The sequence below is a fragment of the Mugil cephalus genome, chromosome 19, assembly GCF_022458985.1.
Source record: "Mugil cephalus isolate CIBA_MC_2020 chromosome 19, CIBA_Mcephalus_1.1, whole genome shotgun sequence".
Lineage (NCBI taxonomy): Eukaryota > Metazoa > Chordata > Actinopteri > Mugiliformes > Mugilidae > Mugil > Mugil cephalus.
In genome coordinates, this window is record NC_061788.1 from 10,553,505 (window position 1) to 10,569,338 (window position 15,834).

Consider the following 15,834-nt stretch of genomic DNA (forward strand, 5'->3'; position numbering starts at 1 on the left):
TCTTATTTGCGTACAGTTTCAATTTATAACCCCGAAGTGCGGCCAGCTTTGCAAATTAGCTCTGGCCGTGAACACGAGCGTAGGAGACAGAATAAGGATAGCTGGTGCAGAGTAGCCTAAAGTGCACGCTGCTTAAATAAAAGAGGCTTCAGTCTGTCACAGGAAAAGAGAACGGAATCATGAATGAGAAATTATGCACATCATTTATTTTCATTGTCATTCAACATCGCAATGCAAAAAGGACCACTGCAAAGCAGAGTTGTATTGAATGTAGGATCACTTACTGGTATTAGCTAATACACATAAATAACTTTTAATTAATAACATGAGTATTACAATAAACGTTACAATATAAATGCCTTCATTTGGAATATTAACAGTCCTTTGTTACACATTTACAATCCCATTTTGCCTGTCGTGAAACAAATGGAATAGAGACTCATGTAGAGATTTACTAACACAGTCTACTTTGATGTATCAAGAATCATATGAATTTCTAAAATATTTGATTGGTTAGGCCGCCGATAGCGCTAACTCTAAATCTGCTGCTGTGGATAACAACAAATTAAGTCATTTTTAGTCTTAATAGCGTGACAAACTAGAAGTATACTGGAGATAAGGAGTAAATTCAAATTGTACACGTCATACATTCTTTGGAGTCATGATTCACCACCGTTTGCATATTTGGGCTCTTTCACATGTCATTCGCGATCCACCGTACTGCATTTCACCCCAGTCCTTGAACCCTATTGCCAGCTAACTCTGCGTAACAAATACATGGAAATGTTTGGCACAATAGTTCCTGTAAACAAAGGAAATCCTTTTTAACTGAATGTGTTTGTTCATCTGTACAAGAATGATCAGATGGCACAAATCCCTATTTCACCGATGGAAAGTGTCTTTAACCCTTAAGCCTTGACCGACCTTGTCGCTACGTCTACACCCAGGAGTCCAGCGGTGGAGGTTTGTTGTCCATGAGGCCCACCGAGGGCCTGCCAGCTCGGATGAAGTGTTTTCTTTCATTTATTGCCTAGTTCACGGAGCATAGCAACATGTCATTTGCACGGGAGACAAAAGCCACAAGAAAAATATTCTTTAAAAGTAAATACAGTCACAAAGCTATTATTATGAGCTTACCTACGGAGTGAAAACAGTACTGTAGTACTAGAACTAGCAGGCAATGAGTGCAGTTATACAGTCAAGTGTGAAAAACTTATTTTCTACAATCTGTCATTTAGTCTTTGTGATATTTCGATAATTATAAATGAAATCAGATTTACCTGCAGGGTGTCTCTTTCCACAACAGGCCCCTTTCCATCGCCGACTCTATCATTTGGCTCTAAACTGGAATATACATCTGCAAAACAATGTGGCAAACTTTGAAAAAAAAGGGAAGTTTGGGAAATACAAAAAAAGAATAAAAGAACAGAAGCTGTTTTTGACTTATTGTGGTTTTATGCTGTTTTTGACAGTTAAAATAAAGTGCATTTGGCTAAAAGTACTTGACATTTACGTCAAGTTTGTTTCCGTTTAATTCATTTAAATAGCATTCAACGCAAACAACATGTAGGACTATACAAACATTTAATATGCTGATTTTGATATTTTGATGCGCAGGACGGTGAAAACCTCTCACACTTTAAAGTGATACGGATCTTAAAAAGAAAACCACTTTATTTAAACCGGAGCGAATAAAAAACACATGCATAACAAATGCACCGAAATAAATAGTTAATACCGTTCCCCACTCAAAACAGCGTTTAAGTCAGGTTCATAATTCATTAGGAAACCTTGAGAGAAAAATCCCTGTCTTAGTGTGAAGCTAGAGGTCGCCCTCGACGTGGAAGAAGCGGGAGCCCTTTTGAAACAAAATCCAAATGAAATGTAACTAGTGATGCATGAGCCTGTCCTGCCTACGGGAGAAACTGCTCAGACTAATAAGCCAAGTCTGTGCACTGATAACCTTGGCAGCACATCATTGGTTTAAGGCAGAAGAATATGGTCCGAAACTGAAAATGCACATTTCTTTGTCCCTGACATGACAAGAATGTCTGTAAGGTTTTTTTTTTATTTTATTTTCTCCCTCTGAGCCAGAGGACATTTTTCTCATTTGGATGATGCTTTAATGACATTTAGCTGAAGGAACGCATGCAGTGATTTTTCTGACCTTGGGTTTTGTCCATGAGAGGCAAGGTGATGTCATCACTGCCTTGCTTTCCACTCTTGGATTTTTTAGTCACTCCGGTAGTCGTGGGCTTTGAAAGACAAAAGAACATTACGTTACAGGGAGACAAATCGATTGCTTTCCTGACGTCCTGTTTTCATAAAACGGCATTTAACTGTTTTGTTTTTTTTGTTTTTTTTTATTGCAAATCTTTTGTTTATCCTTGTGTTCTGGTTGCAGCAGGAGACGACACTCTCAACTTTATTGATCAAGCTCACACATTGCATAAAGGGCAGCTCAGTGGTCTACAGTTTCAAACAAAAATCAAACTCAAATATCTTCACCCTTCTGTTTTCCTGACAAAGCACAGACTCCGCAGTTGATGCACATTACTTCTTGACGCGTATTCTCCTGTGTTTTGTACGGACATGCCTCATCCGGATGATGCTGAAATAACAATCTTTGAGCGTTTTAAAGTGACACAAAAAAAGAAGAAAATACCTTAAAGTGGCTCTTGTTCCAACCTGCCTTGATCAGAGCGTTTCTCAGGTCTTTGTAGGCCCATATTGTCTGAAGCACATGGGAAGCTGCCTTGGTCTCCCGTGCTGATTGGCTGGCAACAAATCAGTAGAGATGGTGGTGAGCAGCAGAGGACAGCCCTAAGACAGCACTGTCCCAGTGATTAAAATCATCTCTCAATGCCTCGGGATGTGATGCTTATATTATTTTGAGATGATGCACTGTGGCTGTGTAAGCAGCATTAGCATATATTTAGTAACTAACACAAGAACGGTTCTGATTTAACTTTTTTTTAATCAATATTATTTTGTCAGTTTAAAACAGGGATCTGCACAAATGTGCAAAAGTGGGGTGGCTACACAACTGCCATAAACGTAAACATACCTGACATAAACATCGTGATTGGCTCAGCAGTGACAGGGGCGGGGCCTACTGTCTATTTCAAATATGCAATAATAGAATGGGGTCAATATGTGTTAATCTGTATTTAAAGAAATGTCAATTTGTGGGGAATAATTAATATATATATATAAAAAAAATGTCTAATCAATCAAAGATTTTTTGCGACCCCTCCTGCAGTACCCCCGCGGACCATGTAGGGGTCGCGGACTCCCTGTTGAAGACAGATGTTTTGAAATTCAAAAGCATGAAATCCATTTGAAGATTCGCGTACCTCGACTTATGGATGGCCACCAGTTTCTGCACGGCGTGGCCCTGAATGAGCGCTCTGGCGTTCTCCGAGTTGTCTGTGATGATCTCGTGAATTGTGTTCAGAATAGACACCACCGTATCCCCCTCGAGGTTCTTCGCCGGGTGCTGCTGCCCACATGGCAGATTGCCGACAAGATCCCTCAGAGCATAACTCCCTGCAGCGACAGCGAAAGACAGAAAAGTCAGCGAGAGGGCGCTGGAGCGGAGCCATGTGTACGCAGGTGAGATTTAAATGCCCCTGCCTATTAAATCTTTATTCCTCCTGTCCATGGCCAGGTTGCGCAGAGCGATGGCCACGGCTCGCACCACTTTGTCCACATCAGAGCGCAGCAGCTCCACGAGGATTGGCAACCCTTTCTCTTTCCTCACTGTCGCCCGAATGTAGCTGGACCACTAAGGGTGGAAACACAAAATAGCATCTTTTTTTAAAAAAAAAAAGAAAAAAAAAAAGAAAGAATTTCTCTACTTTTCCAAATCCTCTGACCAAAAAAAAAAAAAAAAAAAAAAAAAAAAAAATCAAAGTATTAGTTATATAATAAAATTAAAAAGTAATTTAATCAAACAGCCTTGATCCTAAATGATGCCACCATATATTTGGGCAAAGCACATTATTTAAAAGACCCACTTGGGAGGGATGTAGCGGGAACTGTTATTTTTGATCGTGTCGACTGATGACACGGTCAGTCTAGAGAGTCCATTTAGATTAGGTTGATAAATTATGTTGTCTCGAAAACAAAACCAATCAGCCAAGGAAAAGCTCCGGGCACCCATGCGCTGGTTTTGAGTAATGGCCTAAGGAGGGTGGTTTGTTTGACCCTGCACCATGAAGACTAATTTAGAGGGTAAATCATCTCTCCTTAAGCTGAATAGCTCGGAGCAATGGTGAAAAACACATCTTGGATCTGCTCCATACACGGTGTGAATACGCTGTCAGACTATGAATTGTGACACTGCTTGGATAAATACATCGAACCGGCCACGGCATTATACCCACTGACAGCAGAGCATCGAAACGTCTGCTGGGAAACTTTTGGACCTGTCATCGTGACAATTTGGATGTCGCGACAATTTGGATGTTACTTTAGACGTGTACGACCCACCTAGCAATGATGTCTCGACAGTCTGATGTATGTCTAAGCAAGCGTCACTTTATAACTCTGCAATCGCAACCCCTGTAGCCGGGGCTGAAAGAAATAACTTGGAACTAGTCCATCTGCTCACAGCCCAGTGTCCTGCAGCGAGGTTCTGCAGCGCTCCTGCGGCTGCCTCCAGGGTGTTGTGGTTGTGACTGCAGGTGAGGAGAGAGAGGTAAAGCCTCACCACCTCTGGCTGGTACAGCAGCTCCAACCCTTGAACAGAAAGGCAGAGAAGGGTGACCATCCAAAAATGTACTGCTAGCCTTTAGTCATTAAAGTCAGTCAGCAGGTTGAATGTATAGGTTAATTTCATAATATTGTATCAGAAAAAAAGAACAACTTTCTTTTTTAAATTGTGTGCTGGATGGCTGAAGTATTTTAAAGCTGACCCTGAACCGTAACACCCTTGTCATCCTGATTTGCATTCACTAGCTGCAGCGTGGGAGGCAAAAGCTCTGATCTGTTCTAACGGCAGCCAGATCCACCAATGCAGTAGTCAGTCCTTCACTATGAGATTTTATTCACAGATTCCATATGCATGCTGCATTCATGTAAAAAAAAAAAAAAAAAAACAACATTCAAAATGTAAAGATAGTTTAGACGTCCCAAATGATAACATGCACAGTATGTGGGTCATGCAGTATTCTGAGTAAGCGCCAGCGTCTGTCTTATAATGCCAGAGGAAGTGCACCTCCTCTAGATGTTGCCAGGTAGAATTTTTATCAGTCTTTCAGTTGATGGGCCATTTTGTTTCAGTAATGAACCTCTCTGCGAGTGGTGCAGGTGCTGATGCGTGGCTTCGCATTTAAATGAATCCTCTCTGGGCCATGCCAACGTCATGCTTACACAGCAAAAAGCAGAGAGAGAGCGGCTACCGATGCTTCATAGTAAGAGGATGCCGATGGAAGCTCCTTAAAATATGTTCATATTCATTTCAACAATTAGGCTCATTGCAAATGTCACGGTGAGTCACACTGCGGTCGGTATGTTTTTTTAATTTCAAATGCAACGTGAAGCAAATGGCTTTTCTTTTCATTTCTTTGCTTTTTTTTTTTTTTTGCTCCTCAAACATGTACCTTTCATCAGTTCTGTGCGTTTTGGTAAATCCAATGTACTGTATTTCCTGTCCATAAATCCATTTTTCCAACCTGTACATCACAGACACACACATGCACACAAACAGGCAAACACCAACGTCATTACACAGACACACACAGACACACACACACACACACACACGGAAAATGTCAGCAAATCATATTTAAATCATCGTATTGCTGCGTCCAAAATGCTCACGAGCACCGAGCGGACTGACCTTGATTGAACCACTCCTCTGATGAGAATGTTTTGAAGGGGAAAAGAAGAGAGAACAATGTCAGAGGACAGAGCAGCAGAAAACACAGAGCTCCTCCGTGTGGTGAGGCGCTGAGCCGCTCGTAGCTTAATACTAATGTGGCAAACGTCGTGTTTCTAATTGTTACCCATCTATACGTTTTCACATGTTTTTTTACAAATTGCCCTGATTATTGCATCAACTCTATGGTATAAAAATCCAAAAAGTGTAATCTAACAAAGCATGAACAAGCTGTTTCACTTTTGGGATTTGGTGCAAAATCTAGTCAGCTTCTTTATGTGAATGCATATGAAATATTCAAGCTCTGAGCAGCATAAAAGACGATATAAGATCTGGTCACTCCAAGCTCGGATGTGCCAGCAACAAATAAAACTCTTCGCATTGAGAAAAAGCTTGGTTTATAGAAACTAGTGGAGTATATAACACATGTGTACATTTAATAACTTTTATAATTGGAGACATCATCGGACATTTTTTAGAGACCCCTTTCAAATGCGCACATTGGAGCACATGGAATTCCTAACTTTGTGCGGCAAAAGAAACACAGAAGGCAGACAGAAATAAATGAATCAACTGACCTTTAGGTCTTTTCCCTGTGAGACAGTCGGGCTCATTCTTCTTCTTCTGGTGCCCCACTGATCTCATCAAATGGCAAGCGTGGGGCTCCTGAAACCGCTCGGCTCCTGGTATTTCCTTGTGAACATGATAGGACAGGTTTCGGAGGATGCAGACGCAGTTCTCCACCGACTGGGAACGGCGGCAGAGGATTTCAGTCAAAAGATGCCGCACATTCGGTTCAGTATTTCACGTAAATTGTTCAGTAAAATACAGATTGTTCTGACGAAAAAGAGGAAATTACAGACTTTGTGGGTTTATTCACACTTTGATTGTGCGGACGAGTCGCGCTAATTGACAATCGTGACAATTAACTACAATACAATACTAAATGAGAGACACCACGGCTCACTGGATTTCGTCCAATTGGAAACTGAGACATGATAATTGATTGTTACAGAATTGGGACTCATTTTATGGCACCCAAAAAGAAAACCTCTTATTACTCATTAAACTGCCATTCTGCTTAGTGTTCCTAAATGTACCAGAGTGCCAGGTTTATTATCTTCTTCATCAAATTCATTCACTGATCAAGATTTACTTTTCTTTTGGAGTCCGGTACCCACTACGCTTGATTCTTCCACAGCTTTGATAAATAGGTAAAACAATCACATACATGGTATTTTAAATGAGTGTAATGGCTTAAGTGACCTTATTGTCAGTGTCCTTGCTGACGACGGCCGACTGGAGGGCATGAAGGAGGGCATCCACCAACCCTTCACAGTCCCTCAATCTCTGTCGAGCCTCCGCTCCATCAGAGCTGACGTTCCTGCGGTAACGACACCGTGAGCAATTTCAAACGCACGAACGCAGTCGCGGGTGAGATTTTACTGGATGTTGTCATTTGTCCCCATGGCAGCAGACCGCCTCACCTCAGACATCCAGACGTGTTCTTGAAGACGGTGGTCCACTCAGCGCTCAGCAGTTTCGAGGGGTCGGCTGAGTCTCTCCTCCAGCCTGAGTGTGGGATGATGATTTCATCAGTCAGAGTTTGGAGCCCCTGGTTGATGACCATCATCTTCAGTGGTTCGTGTGATGAGAGGTTCCACAGTGTGCCTGCGGGGACAGAATTTAATATGAAGAATAAATTCGCAGGGGAAACTCGGAAAGACTGCAGGTCGTCGCTTTGAGCCGTACCTGTGACTAACTCTTTCACCTCCATGCTGCTGGTCTTCCTCAACAGTCTGACTAAAGCCTGGATGCCGTCGCAGTTCTTGATGGCCATTTTGTTGTTGTGGTCCTTTCCGTAGGATATGTTTCGCAAAGCACCGCAGGCCTTGCGGTGCACTTCAGCTTTAGGGTGGTCCAGCAGTTCCACCAAGATGGGCACCCCGTTCAGCTGCCGCACCTCCTGCTTGATGCGGTCGTTCTCGTAACAAAGGTGCTGCAGGTAGGCGGCCGCGTTGGACTTGACCGGGTCCATTGGGTGGCTGAGCATCGAGATCACCTCGTGCAAGTTGGGATCTCTCCAGCGCGGGTCCCTTCGAATGCTGTCCAGGCTGACCATGCTGCTGCGCTTGTGGGGTAACTGCAGGGTCTGTGCCCGACACATGGCCTGGAAGAAGGGATTCAGGTTCCCCTCCAGCTGGGCCATGAAGGCGTCATCGTAGCCGCTTCTGAAAACACACAGTCATTCATGAACAGGTATTAACCAATATTAAATATTAGGGATATTTTACTAGTCAGCATAACCCTAACCCTAACCCTAAACACCACCTCAACTTAATTTATTATTAGTTTATTAACAAAAGAGAAAAGTGAAAAATGGCATATAGTTTTATGATGTTTATAAGGAATGCATCACCCTTGAATCTTTGAAAATCTGTGTGAAAGATCTCAGAGCAGCTACATATCATACTCGTCCTCAGTCCTGTTGTTTTCATCTCTGTGTGTTGCTGTTGTTTATTGTGTGGTCTTGCTGCTGTTCCAGTTGCTTGGAAAATCTCTAGACAGGATCGACCTGGTTAAATAAAGACTAATAAAATAATTTAAAAAAATAAGTTGGACAATTTCTCTAGCCGACAATATTACTTCCTGCGTTTCCTTCCACATCCACTCTTAACGCTAAGCCATGCCAACCTTCTCTTGGCTGCAACCTTACACTTAAAAGATGCGGAAAGTGGTATCAGTCATCTCATCTAACTCTCAACAAGAAAGCGTAGAAGCCCTTTTCCCCAAAATGCCATGCTGCTCCTTCTAAATTCAACATGAAATGAAACGGCCTCCGTGGTTCACTCCGGCGGTATATATGTTAAGGAAAGGCGGCGCAGTAACAGGTGAAACTTCCTTATTTATCAACTTTGCGGCAGGCTTCCATTCCTGATTGATACCAGCTGCTACTTAACTGTCCATCTGTCTTCCTATTATCGCGGCTGACTCACAGGAGCGGCAGAGAGGTGACCTTCGGACGTCTGTGTGGCTAGAGTTAAATGTGCGTTATTATCATGGCGGGTCCTCCGTGATAAAATAAGCCAGACAGTTGGTCGACTTGTGCAGCAGTGCTGTGAAGTGCACACGCGCGCATGTTTCGTTTTCACTTCAGCATTTTGCACATTAATATGTTTTGATATATTTTATAAAATGTACACATTACATTTAAACTGTATCATCAAGGCATTTTGTAACAACATGATACTGAACTCTTTAACTTAATCCTCCCTATTAATGGCTATTAAAAGGTCAATTGGATTTTTTTTTCCTATTCAGTGTGTTAAAGGTGAACTCCTTATCTGGGAACATATCGATATTTAGTGACTCAGAATAATCCTTTACTTCCCCCGGACAGAGTAGATGACAAGGTTAGTTCTATCATCACTTTAGTGTGAAGACGCCTTTTTTTTAAAAAACTACTTTTTGCTGTAAACTGACAGACGAAAAAGAGGTTGATTTCTTTTTTAAACTGTTGTGACAGGTCTGTATTCGGCCCAGCCTCTGGGTATTGAATCTAAACGGCCTCCCTTGTGGGATCATTGCAGCTGAAAATGTACCTTCCGCTTACCTGGTCCTCGAGGGCTCCCTGAGGAGCTCCATGGTGGTAATTGGCCTGAACTGGTGGATTCCCCCCAGTGTTGGGTAACTGACAGCTGGGTGCTCCGTCTTCATGTCCAGAGCGTTTTCCCCCCGTTCGCCGAGAGCGTCCTCCTCCGCCTGACCACTGTGGCCCGCGGGGGCGTAGCTGTCTCTGAGGAACGGTAAGGTGTAGTGAGCGCCCGGCTGGAAGTTTTTGTTAGGCCAGTAGCCGTGGAGACCAATGCGGGACAGGCTTCCGTATCCTGCGTACATGTCGCCGCCGATGCCCCTGTAGGCTTCGGGGATCGGGAACGCTCTGCTCTGGGTGTCCAGGTTCCCCGGCTGGGGCTCCCCGGGCTGCGGTGCGGGCTGTGGTTGTGGCGGCGCCGTGGTAGCGGTGCAGGTCGTCGTGGTCGGTGCAGCAGGCTCAAAGGGTTCGGTGCCTGCTTCAGGAGGAGGTTGCTCAGTGGGAGTGTTGTCTTGAATCACCGGAGTCGATGCCGGATCGGTTGTATCTGACGTCTCGGAGTTCTCCAGCTGGGCCTCCGACGATTCTTGGGTCTCGCACGGGATCTTGTCACCCTCCTGTTCCACGGCCTTGGACTCCTACAAGGGTTGATGCACCATAACTGTTATCTCTGCAGAAGTGTGAAAATCCCATTCACCTCAAAGGTGTGCAGGTTTCCTCTTTACCTTTAAATTGACGTGTTTAAAGTCAGAGCAGGAAGCGCTTGGTCTTAATTTACCAGGGATAGACCAAACATGCTACCTGCAGTGTGTTTATTATTTGTTTTTTAAGCTCTACAGGCCATCCCATTTCTTATAATAATCAGTCACCGGGATTTCAGCACATCCCTGGCTTTGTGAGCCTCTCGTAAATAATAAATTCTTCGTTGCTGCCAAGCCATAATGAATGACCCGTAGTTGAAAATAAGTTCGGATTGGAGTCTGATGAAACAACCTGAGGTCCAGCCATAGTTTCGGGACAGAATAAATTGCAGGAAATTCAATCATCTGCTGTAGTAAATAGAGCTTCATTGCAACATTTCAGAAAACAAAAGAAAAACTTTTGTTTCTTCTGCTTCTTCTTGCTCTGTGATATGTATTTATGGGGCAACTCGGTGAAACAGAACCTAACTGCATTACATTTAATGGCACCACTGGCCCAGAGAACTTTACAGCGTCTTTAAAGGCGATCAGGCTCATAAAAATCACCTCAATGGAGTCACAGAGGTGACAAACGCCATTTAAAGGCTCGATAAATGGAAATTATCCTAAATTGCTAAAAAATAAAAAGTGTTTGACTTCAACTGATTCAACTTGAATAACCTTTTTTTTCATGTACGACTGTTTCCTTTTCTCTCATTCCATATAATATGCCAAAAAAAAAAAGCTATCAATTTCTGACTCTTGCCAATCAATCAAAACCTCTCTCGACAAACTGCAGCAGGCGAAGACAAAGTGTGACCACAAACTCGTGAACCTCATTGTCGGTCTGCTGGGGAGTGTCGGTCTCCGTGGAGCTTTCATTGGTCGAGGTCATCACGGATGCAATGGAAGTGGGCGTGTCCAGCTCGTCATTGGAGGCCAGGGTGTCCGGAGCGGCCTCTTTGGTCTCCTGGGACAGGCACAGCGGAGGCGGAGGCCCCTCTGCATTCTGCTCCTGAGCCACACACACACACACACACACACAGAAACGAGTCAGAGGCAGATCGCTTACCGCTGATCAGCGTCACGGCGGCATCATTTGAGCGCGTTATGTGCATAATGTTCACCTCACGCACAGACATGGAGATGATGGAGCGGTGCACACAACACAGCGTTGCGTAACCAGCCGCCCAGGATGAGGGAGCTGCTCTTCCTGTCTACATATAATTCCTCTAAAAGATCATATAATATGAAGCACTGGAAAATATGTTGCTTTGCATTCAGACCTTTTTAGGTTTAAGCATTTTCTCTGTAATGTAATTGTGCAATATGTCTATAGAAAAGCCGGCGGCAAAGCAATTCTGCCAGTGACAATGATGTGGAAAGCAAAAAAATATATATATATATATATATATGAAACAGTGAGGTGAGACGTAAGTGGTTGTAAGATTTCTTGAGTGTCATACATTAAAAAAAGGGAAACACTTGCGGAAATATCCAAACCTTTGATATATGCACGATTGGTTTCTTATTTACATGTGCACCGGAGCGCACTTTCATTTGTCTTTAACTGTAATAGGCAATTCCTCAACTTTAAGGCTGCTCAAACAGAGCAATTATTGGATGGTATTAAATACTTGAAGATATCGCCCAACTTTCTCGACGCTTGTTAAGACTCTTGTTTTGATTCGCAGGGAACCAATTTTCCATTCTTTTTGATATGTACCAAAACTGGCAGACAGCATTTCATGAAGAAAACTGAAGAAAAGGAGGACGAGAAACAAATAAATTATGATACTCGTTTGCCACGTTTGAGCTTCGCCTCGTCTCTTGCGTTGAGCGCGCCGGTCATTTCATGTTCAGCTCAGTGGGTCAGCTCCACTGGCAGAAGTGTACATTTTGTATTTGTTGGGTTATCTACAAACGATTCCAAGATTTTTGACGACTTACAAGAACAACCCGCTGACAAAATGCAGTAACGGGATCGGAGCTGATTCAACCAGCACGGGATCGAGTCAACAATCCAACTGTTGCTGTGGTAAAACATGTGGATATTTCCGTAATTTACTGTTGTTTTATTCCCCTTTTTCAACAAAATGAGTTTCATTAAGCAGAGTGGATTAATTATTCAGCATCTGGGTCTGAAAAAAGGACCGGAGGCCGTCTCTGACTGTAAAACGCTTCCTCACAAGCCTCGCGTTCAGTTTCGGCATGTCTACAAACATTTGCTTCACTGTTGATCTCAGTGAATAACAAATTATCTGACACGGTGCATCTTGCAGTGTAGCATTTCCATTTTTCTCAAATGTCGAAAGAGACAAATCATTCAACATTCGATCGAGACACTGGAGGATTAGAAGAAATGGCTTTCGCGAAGGATAAAACCAGTCGCAGTTTACTATTTAAATGACTTTTCCATCAACTAAATCGTTTTTCATTTTCAGAAATGTGTCCCAAACGCGACAGCGTTTGACTGAATAGCACAGATCAAATGTGCTAAATGGTGCGCTGAGATCAGAAGAATGAACTGTTAAATTTCCCCCAAACTCTCTATTTTTTTCGGAAGGCTGCGGCACTGAACCGAACAAGTGCCGAGAACTGAACTCCGCTGCATTGTATCGGGCTGCGGTGAACAGCTGAGTGGCTGTGGAGAGAGTGTGGGGGGGGGGGGGGAGCTTGATTCGCTTTTCAAACACCTCACCGAACACAAGAGCCCCTCATATCCGTGTACGGAACGTGTTGGCGGGAAGGGAAGATGAAAGGGGCAGCCCAGGAGAAATTGGCAGCCGGGAGATGATCCTGGCGTGAACACCTCTGGGAGAAGGGTGATTGGATATTGTTAGGCAGAACTAAAAGAAAGCTCGGCCGGAAGACAGACGGGGCACCTCTGTCCTCTATAGACAGCTTGATTAAGGGCTCAGAGGATGATAATAGCCCGGGCAGGGGCCTGTGTGTTGTCCCCATCCGATTCAAGCTCCAGGGAAGGCCAGGCCACTGTGAGTCAAATCTCATTTAAATAACTCAATGCACCATCACTAACTAAGTGTGCTCACGGAGCCAAATAGGTCAAGATGATGATTCTCAATGTGACTTAGCTTTTAAAAAAAAAACAAGGTTTACTATAAGGATGCAGCGGCGCAGGAGACAGAATGACACGATTAGCATCTAGTTCCCATCAACTCTCGGTATTGAGGCCAGCAGCAGCCGGGGTATTATTTTGGGAGACACAGAGTCTGATCTAATGCTGAGCCAGTTCAGATTTTTGGTGACCAGCTCAAGGGCATGATGAGCTGGTAAAAACTTGTCACAAATATGTTTTGGAAAGAAGAGATTCCTCGAAAAAATAAAAAACAAAAAATGGACGCGCTCGGTTGTAAATACACCAGTGGGAGGCAAAGTCATTTTGTGGGGATCAGGCTCCAGTATAAATTAGCTTGAAGAGGCAGCTTGTCTTTACCAAACTGCAGAATTTAAACTCCAGTGCTTCCACCGGGATAATAAAACATGACATCAGCCCACTGATGTCAGAGGACATTAGTCACAACTTTGTCACAACTCATCCGCTCGTCTACTATCTGTTGAATCAGAGATGCTGTCTCAGAAGTCTCAGAATATGTCACCGTGGCACGGAAATGGCAGACGCATCCAAACACAGTCCTGATTTAAAGACGAGTTTCCTGCAGAAACGCCATTGTCAATTATGCAATGCATCACGTTTAACCTTAAAGTAACTGGGCTGCTCTATTTAAAAGAAAAAACAAAGCAAGGGAGGCTGTTGTTTCTCTCAAACTTTCCATTAAGAGCCACCTTTCACTCCAGATTCTCCTCTGATCCTCAAACAGTTAAATGCTGCATGGTCAATTTTAATGTCTCACTGATTCATCGCGGGCGCACACTTACACTTAAAGAGTGTGTGCAGCATCGTACCCCACAGCAACAAGCCTCCCCTCATAATTCAATCAAACGCGATCCGCTTTATAACACCATGCCCGACGAATTTAATCACATGCACAGCCATGCGTGCGCACACGCGCTCGCGCACACACACACACACGCACACACTTGATGAAGATGTTAGCACCATGTCCCCATGCGCACAAGGAGACCGCACCATCCAGCAGCGAGAGAGGGAAGGAGGTGAAGCGATTGATGCCTCCTTCATTCATCATGACAGAGGCAGAATGCAAAGCTGTGGATTGCTACAGTTCTCTGCAGGAAGAGAGAGGAAAAAAAACTGCTGGGCAAAAAAAAAAAAAAAAAAAAAGAGGGAGGGTACAGAACAAATAGAGCCATTCCAACACACACTTACCTCTTTCACTTCAGCAGGCATTGCCAAATATTTTCTGCTTCCCCACAAATGAAGATGCGTCCCCCAGCGAGACGTGTGTTCCTCTGCTGAATTCCTGCCTTGACTCTCCCTTTGAGCATTTGAGGCAGTTCAAACATGAGCAGCCATCCTTCCTCCCAGCTCTCACCAACACACGTCCGCTCCTTCTCTCCCTCTCTCCCTCCCTCCCTCCCTCCCTCTCTCTCTCTCTCTCCCTCTCTCACCCTCTCGCTGCCTCTGTTTCTCTTTCACTCACAAACACACACTCACGGACACACACGCACACATGCACACACTCTAGGCGCACCGTGCACACATTTGCTCAAACGCAGACGTTCTCTCGCACACGCCGAGCCAGAGCGAGCGCACCCGGCTCCCTGTCATTACTACACTCCTCCTCTGATCTGTGCTGCAGTTAATGTGCGCGCTATTAGCAAGGTGCTGAATCAACTGTGTGATGCTGAGCCTGTGAATGGCTTAGGTAAGTGCAGACCCCTGCAATCCCTGCACTCTCCCCATATTTTCTGCCAGCGCTGGTGCACACACACACACTCACACTCGCATGCACGCACACACCATTCCCTGTGGGCTCACAAGCAGATGCAGCTGGAGCACAGAGCAGCCCGCGCTAGTTCAGTCCTATGTCACCCATGTGCGGCAACAACAAGGAACGAGGGATGAGGAAAGGATGGGGTGGCGAGGTGCGTAGACGCTGCATGCGGCTGAGCAGAGAAACACACTCCACGCTCGAGCGAAACATTTCCTCAGCAAAGTCCGACTGGCAAATAGAATCCGTTTTCACCGCCTGCCCACGAGCATACTTCATACTGCACATGTTCAGTTCACCGTTGGTTTAGGTGGAAGGCAGTATTCACGTTAATGGGGATTAAATGTCGTGCAAGCAGTTTGGGAGGACGCTCCTCCTGGTTTTTAGATGTGATCCCCGTGACATTTTGCATCACCCTTGATGTATTTTGTGCAAAGTCGAACCCACCGCCGCTCCACTTGATTAAAAATTACTTAACCGTGATAAAGTCCACTGTCTTACTTACTTTCTCAATTTTGAAAAAAAAGAAAACGTCTTCGTGGACATCTTCCAATTTTCTGCCAGACCACTCGCACTGAGACAGCAGTAATCCAAGTAAAAATGACCTGCCATCATCCACAGACCAGAGCCCTCTATCAGCTGCCTATTTTATCGATTTGAGAGAGCTCTTCAATGTCATCTGCCTCGAGGCATTTAGAAATTCTTTGTTGGTGTTTCATAGTTTAAAGTTTGCAGTTTTTGAAGCTAACACCTCTGCGTCTTTGAGGTCTCACACTCAGGTGCACTCAGCCTTGTCTCATTCTC

At 44.2% G+C, this 15,834-nt stretch overlaps 1 protein-coding gene across 3 annotated transcripts; it reads right to left on the reverse strand.

Annotated features, from left to right (window-relative positions):
* Positions 1-184: 184 nt before the first annotated feature.
* arvcfa (ARVCF delta catenin family member a) lies at positions 185-14,657 on the reverse strand. 3 transcript variants are annotated; one of them, XM_047570686.1, is made up of 17 exons: positions 14,466-14,657; positions 10,992-11,171; positions 9,498-10,114; positions 7,637-8,115; positions 7,372-7,555; positions 7,151-7,268; positions 6,463-6,631; positions 5,846-5,863; positions 5,607-5,678; positions 4,616-4,743; positions 3,637-3,787; positions 3,357-3,549; positions 2,666-2,777; positions 2,168-2,255; positions 1,281-1,357; positions 925-1,030; positions 185-802 (listed from the first exon to the last, which is right to left on the reverse strand). In XM_047570686.1, the coding sequence occupies exons 1-16, from the start codon at positions 14,484-14,486 to the stop codon at positions 938-940; spliced, it is 2,700 nt and encodes an 899-aa protein (XP_047426642.1). In that variant the 5' UTR covers positions 14,487-14,657; the 3' UTR covers positions 185-802; positions 925-937. The 3 variants fall into 3 exon arrangements, with proteins under 3 accessions (XP_047426642.1, XP_047426641.1, XP_047426643.1); XM_047570685.1 differs by having other exon boundaries at positions 185-1,030; XM_047570687.1 differs by lacking the exon at positions 5,607-5,678 and having other exon boundaries at positions 185-1,030.
* Positions 14,658-15,834: the final 1,177 nt, after the last annotated feature.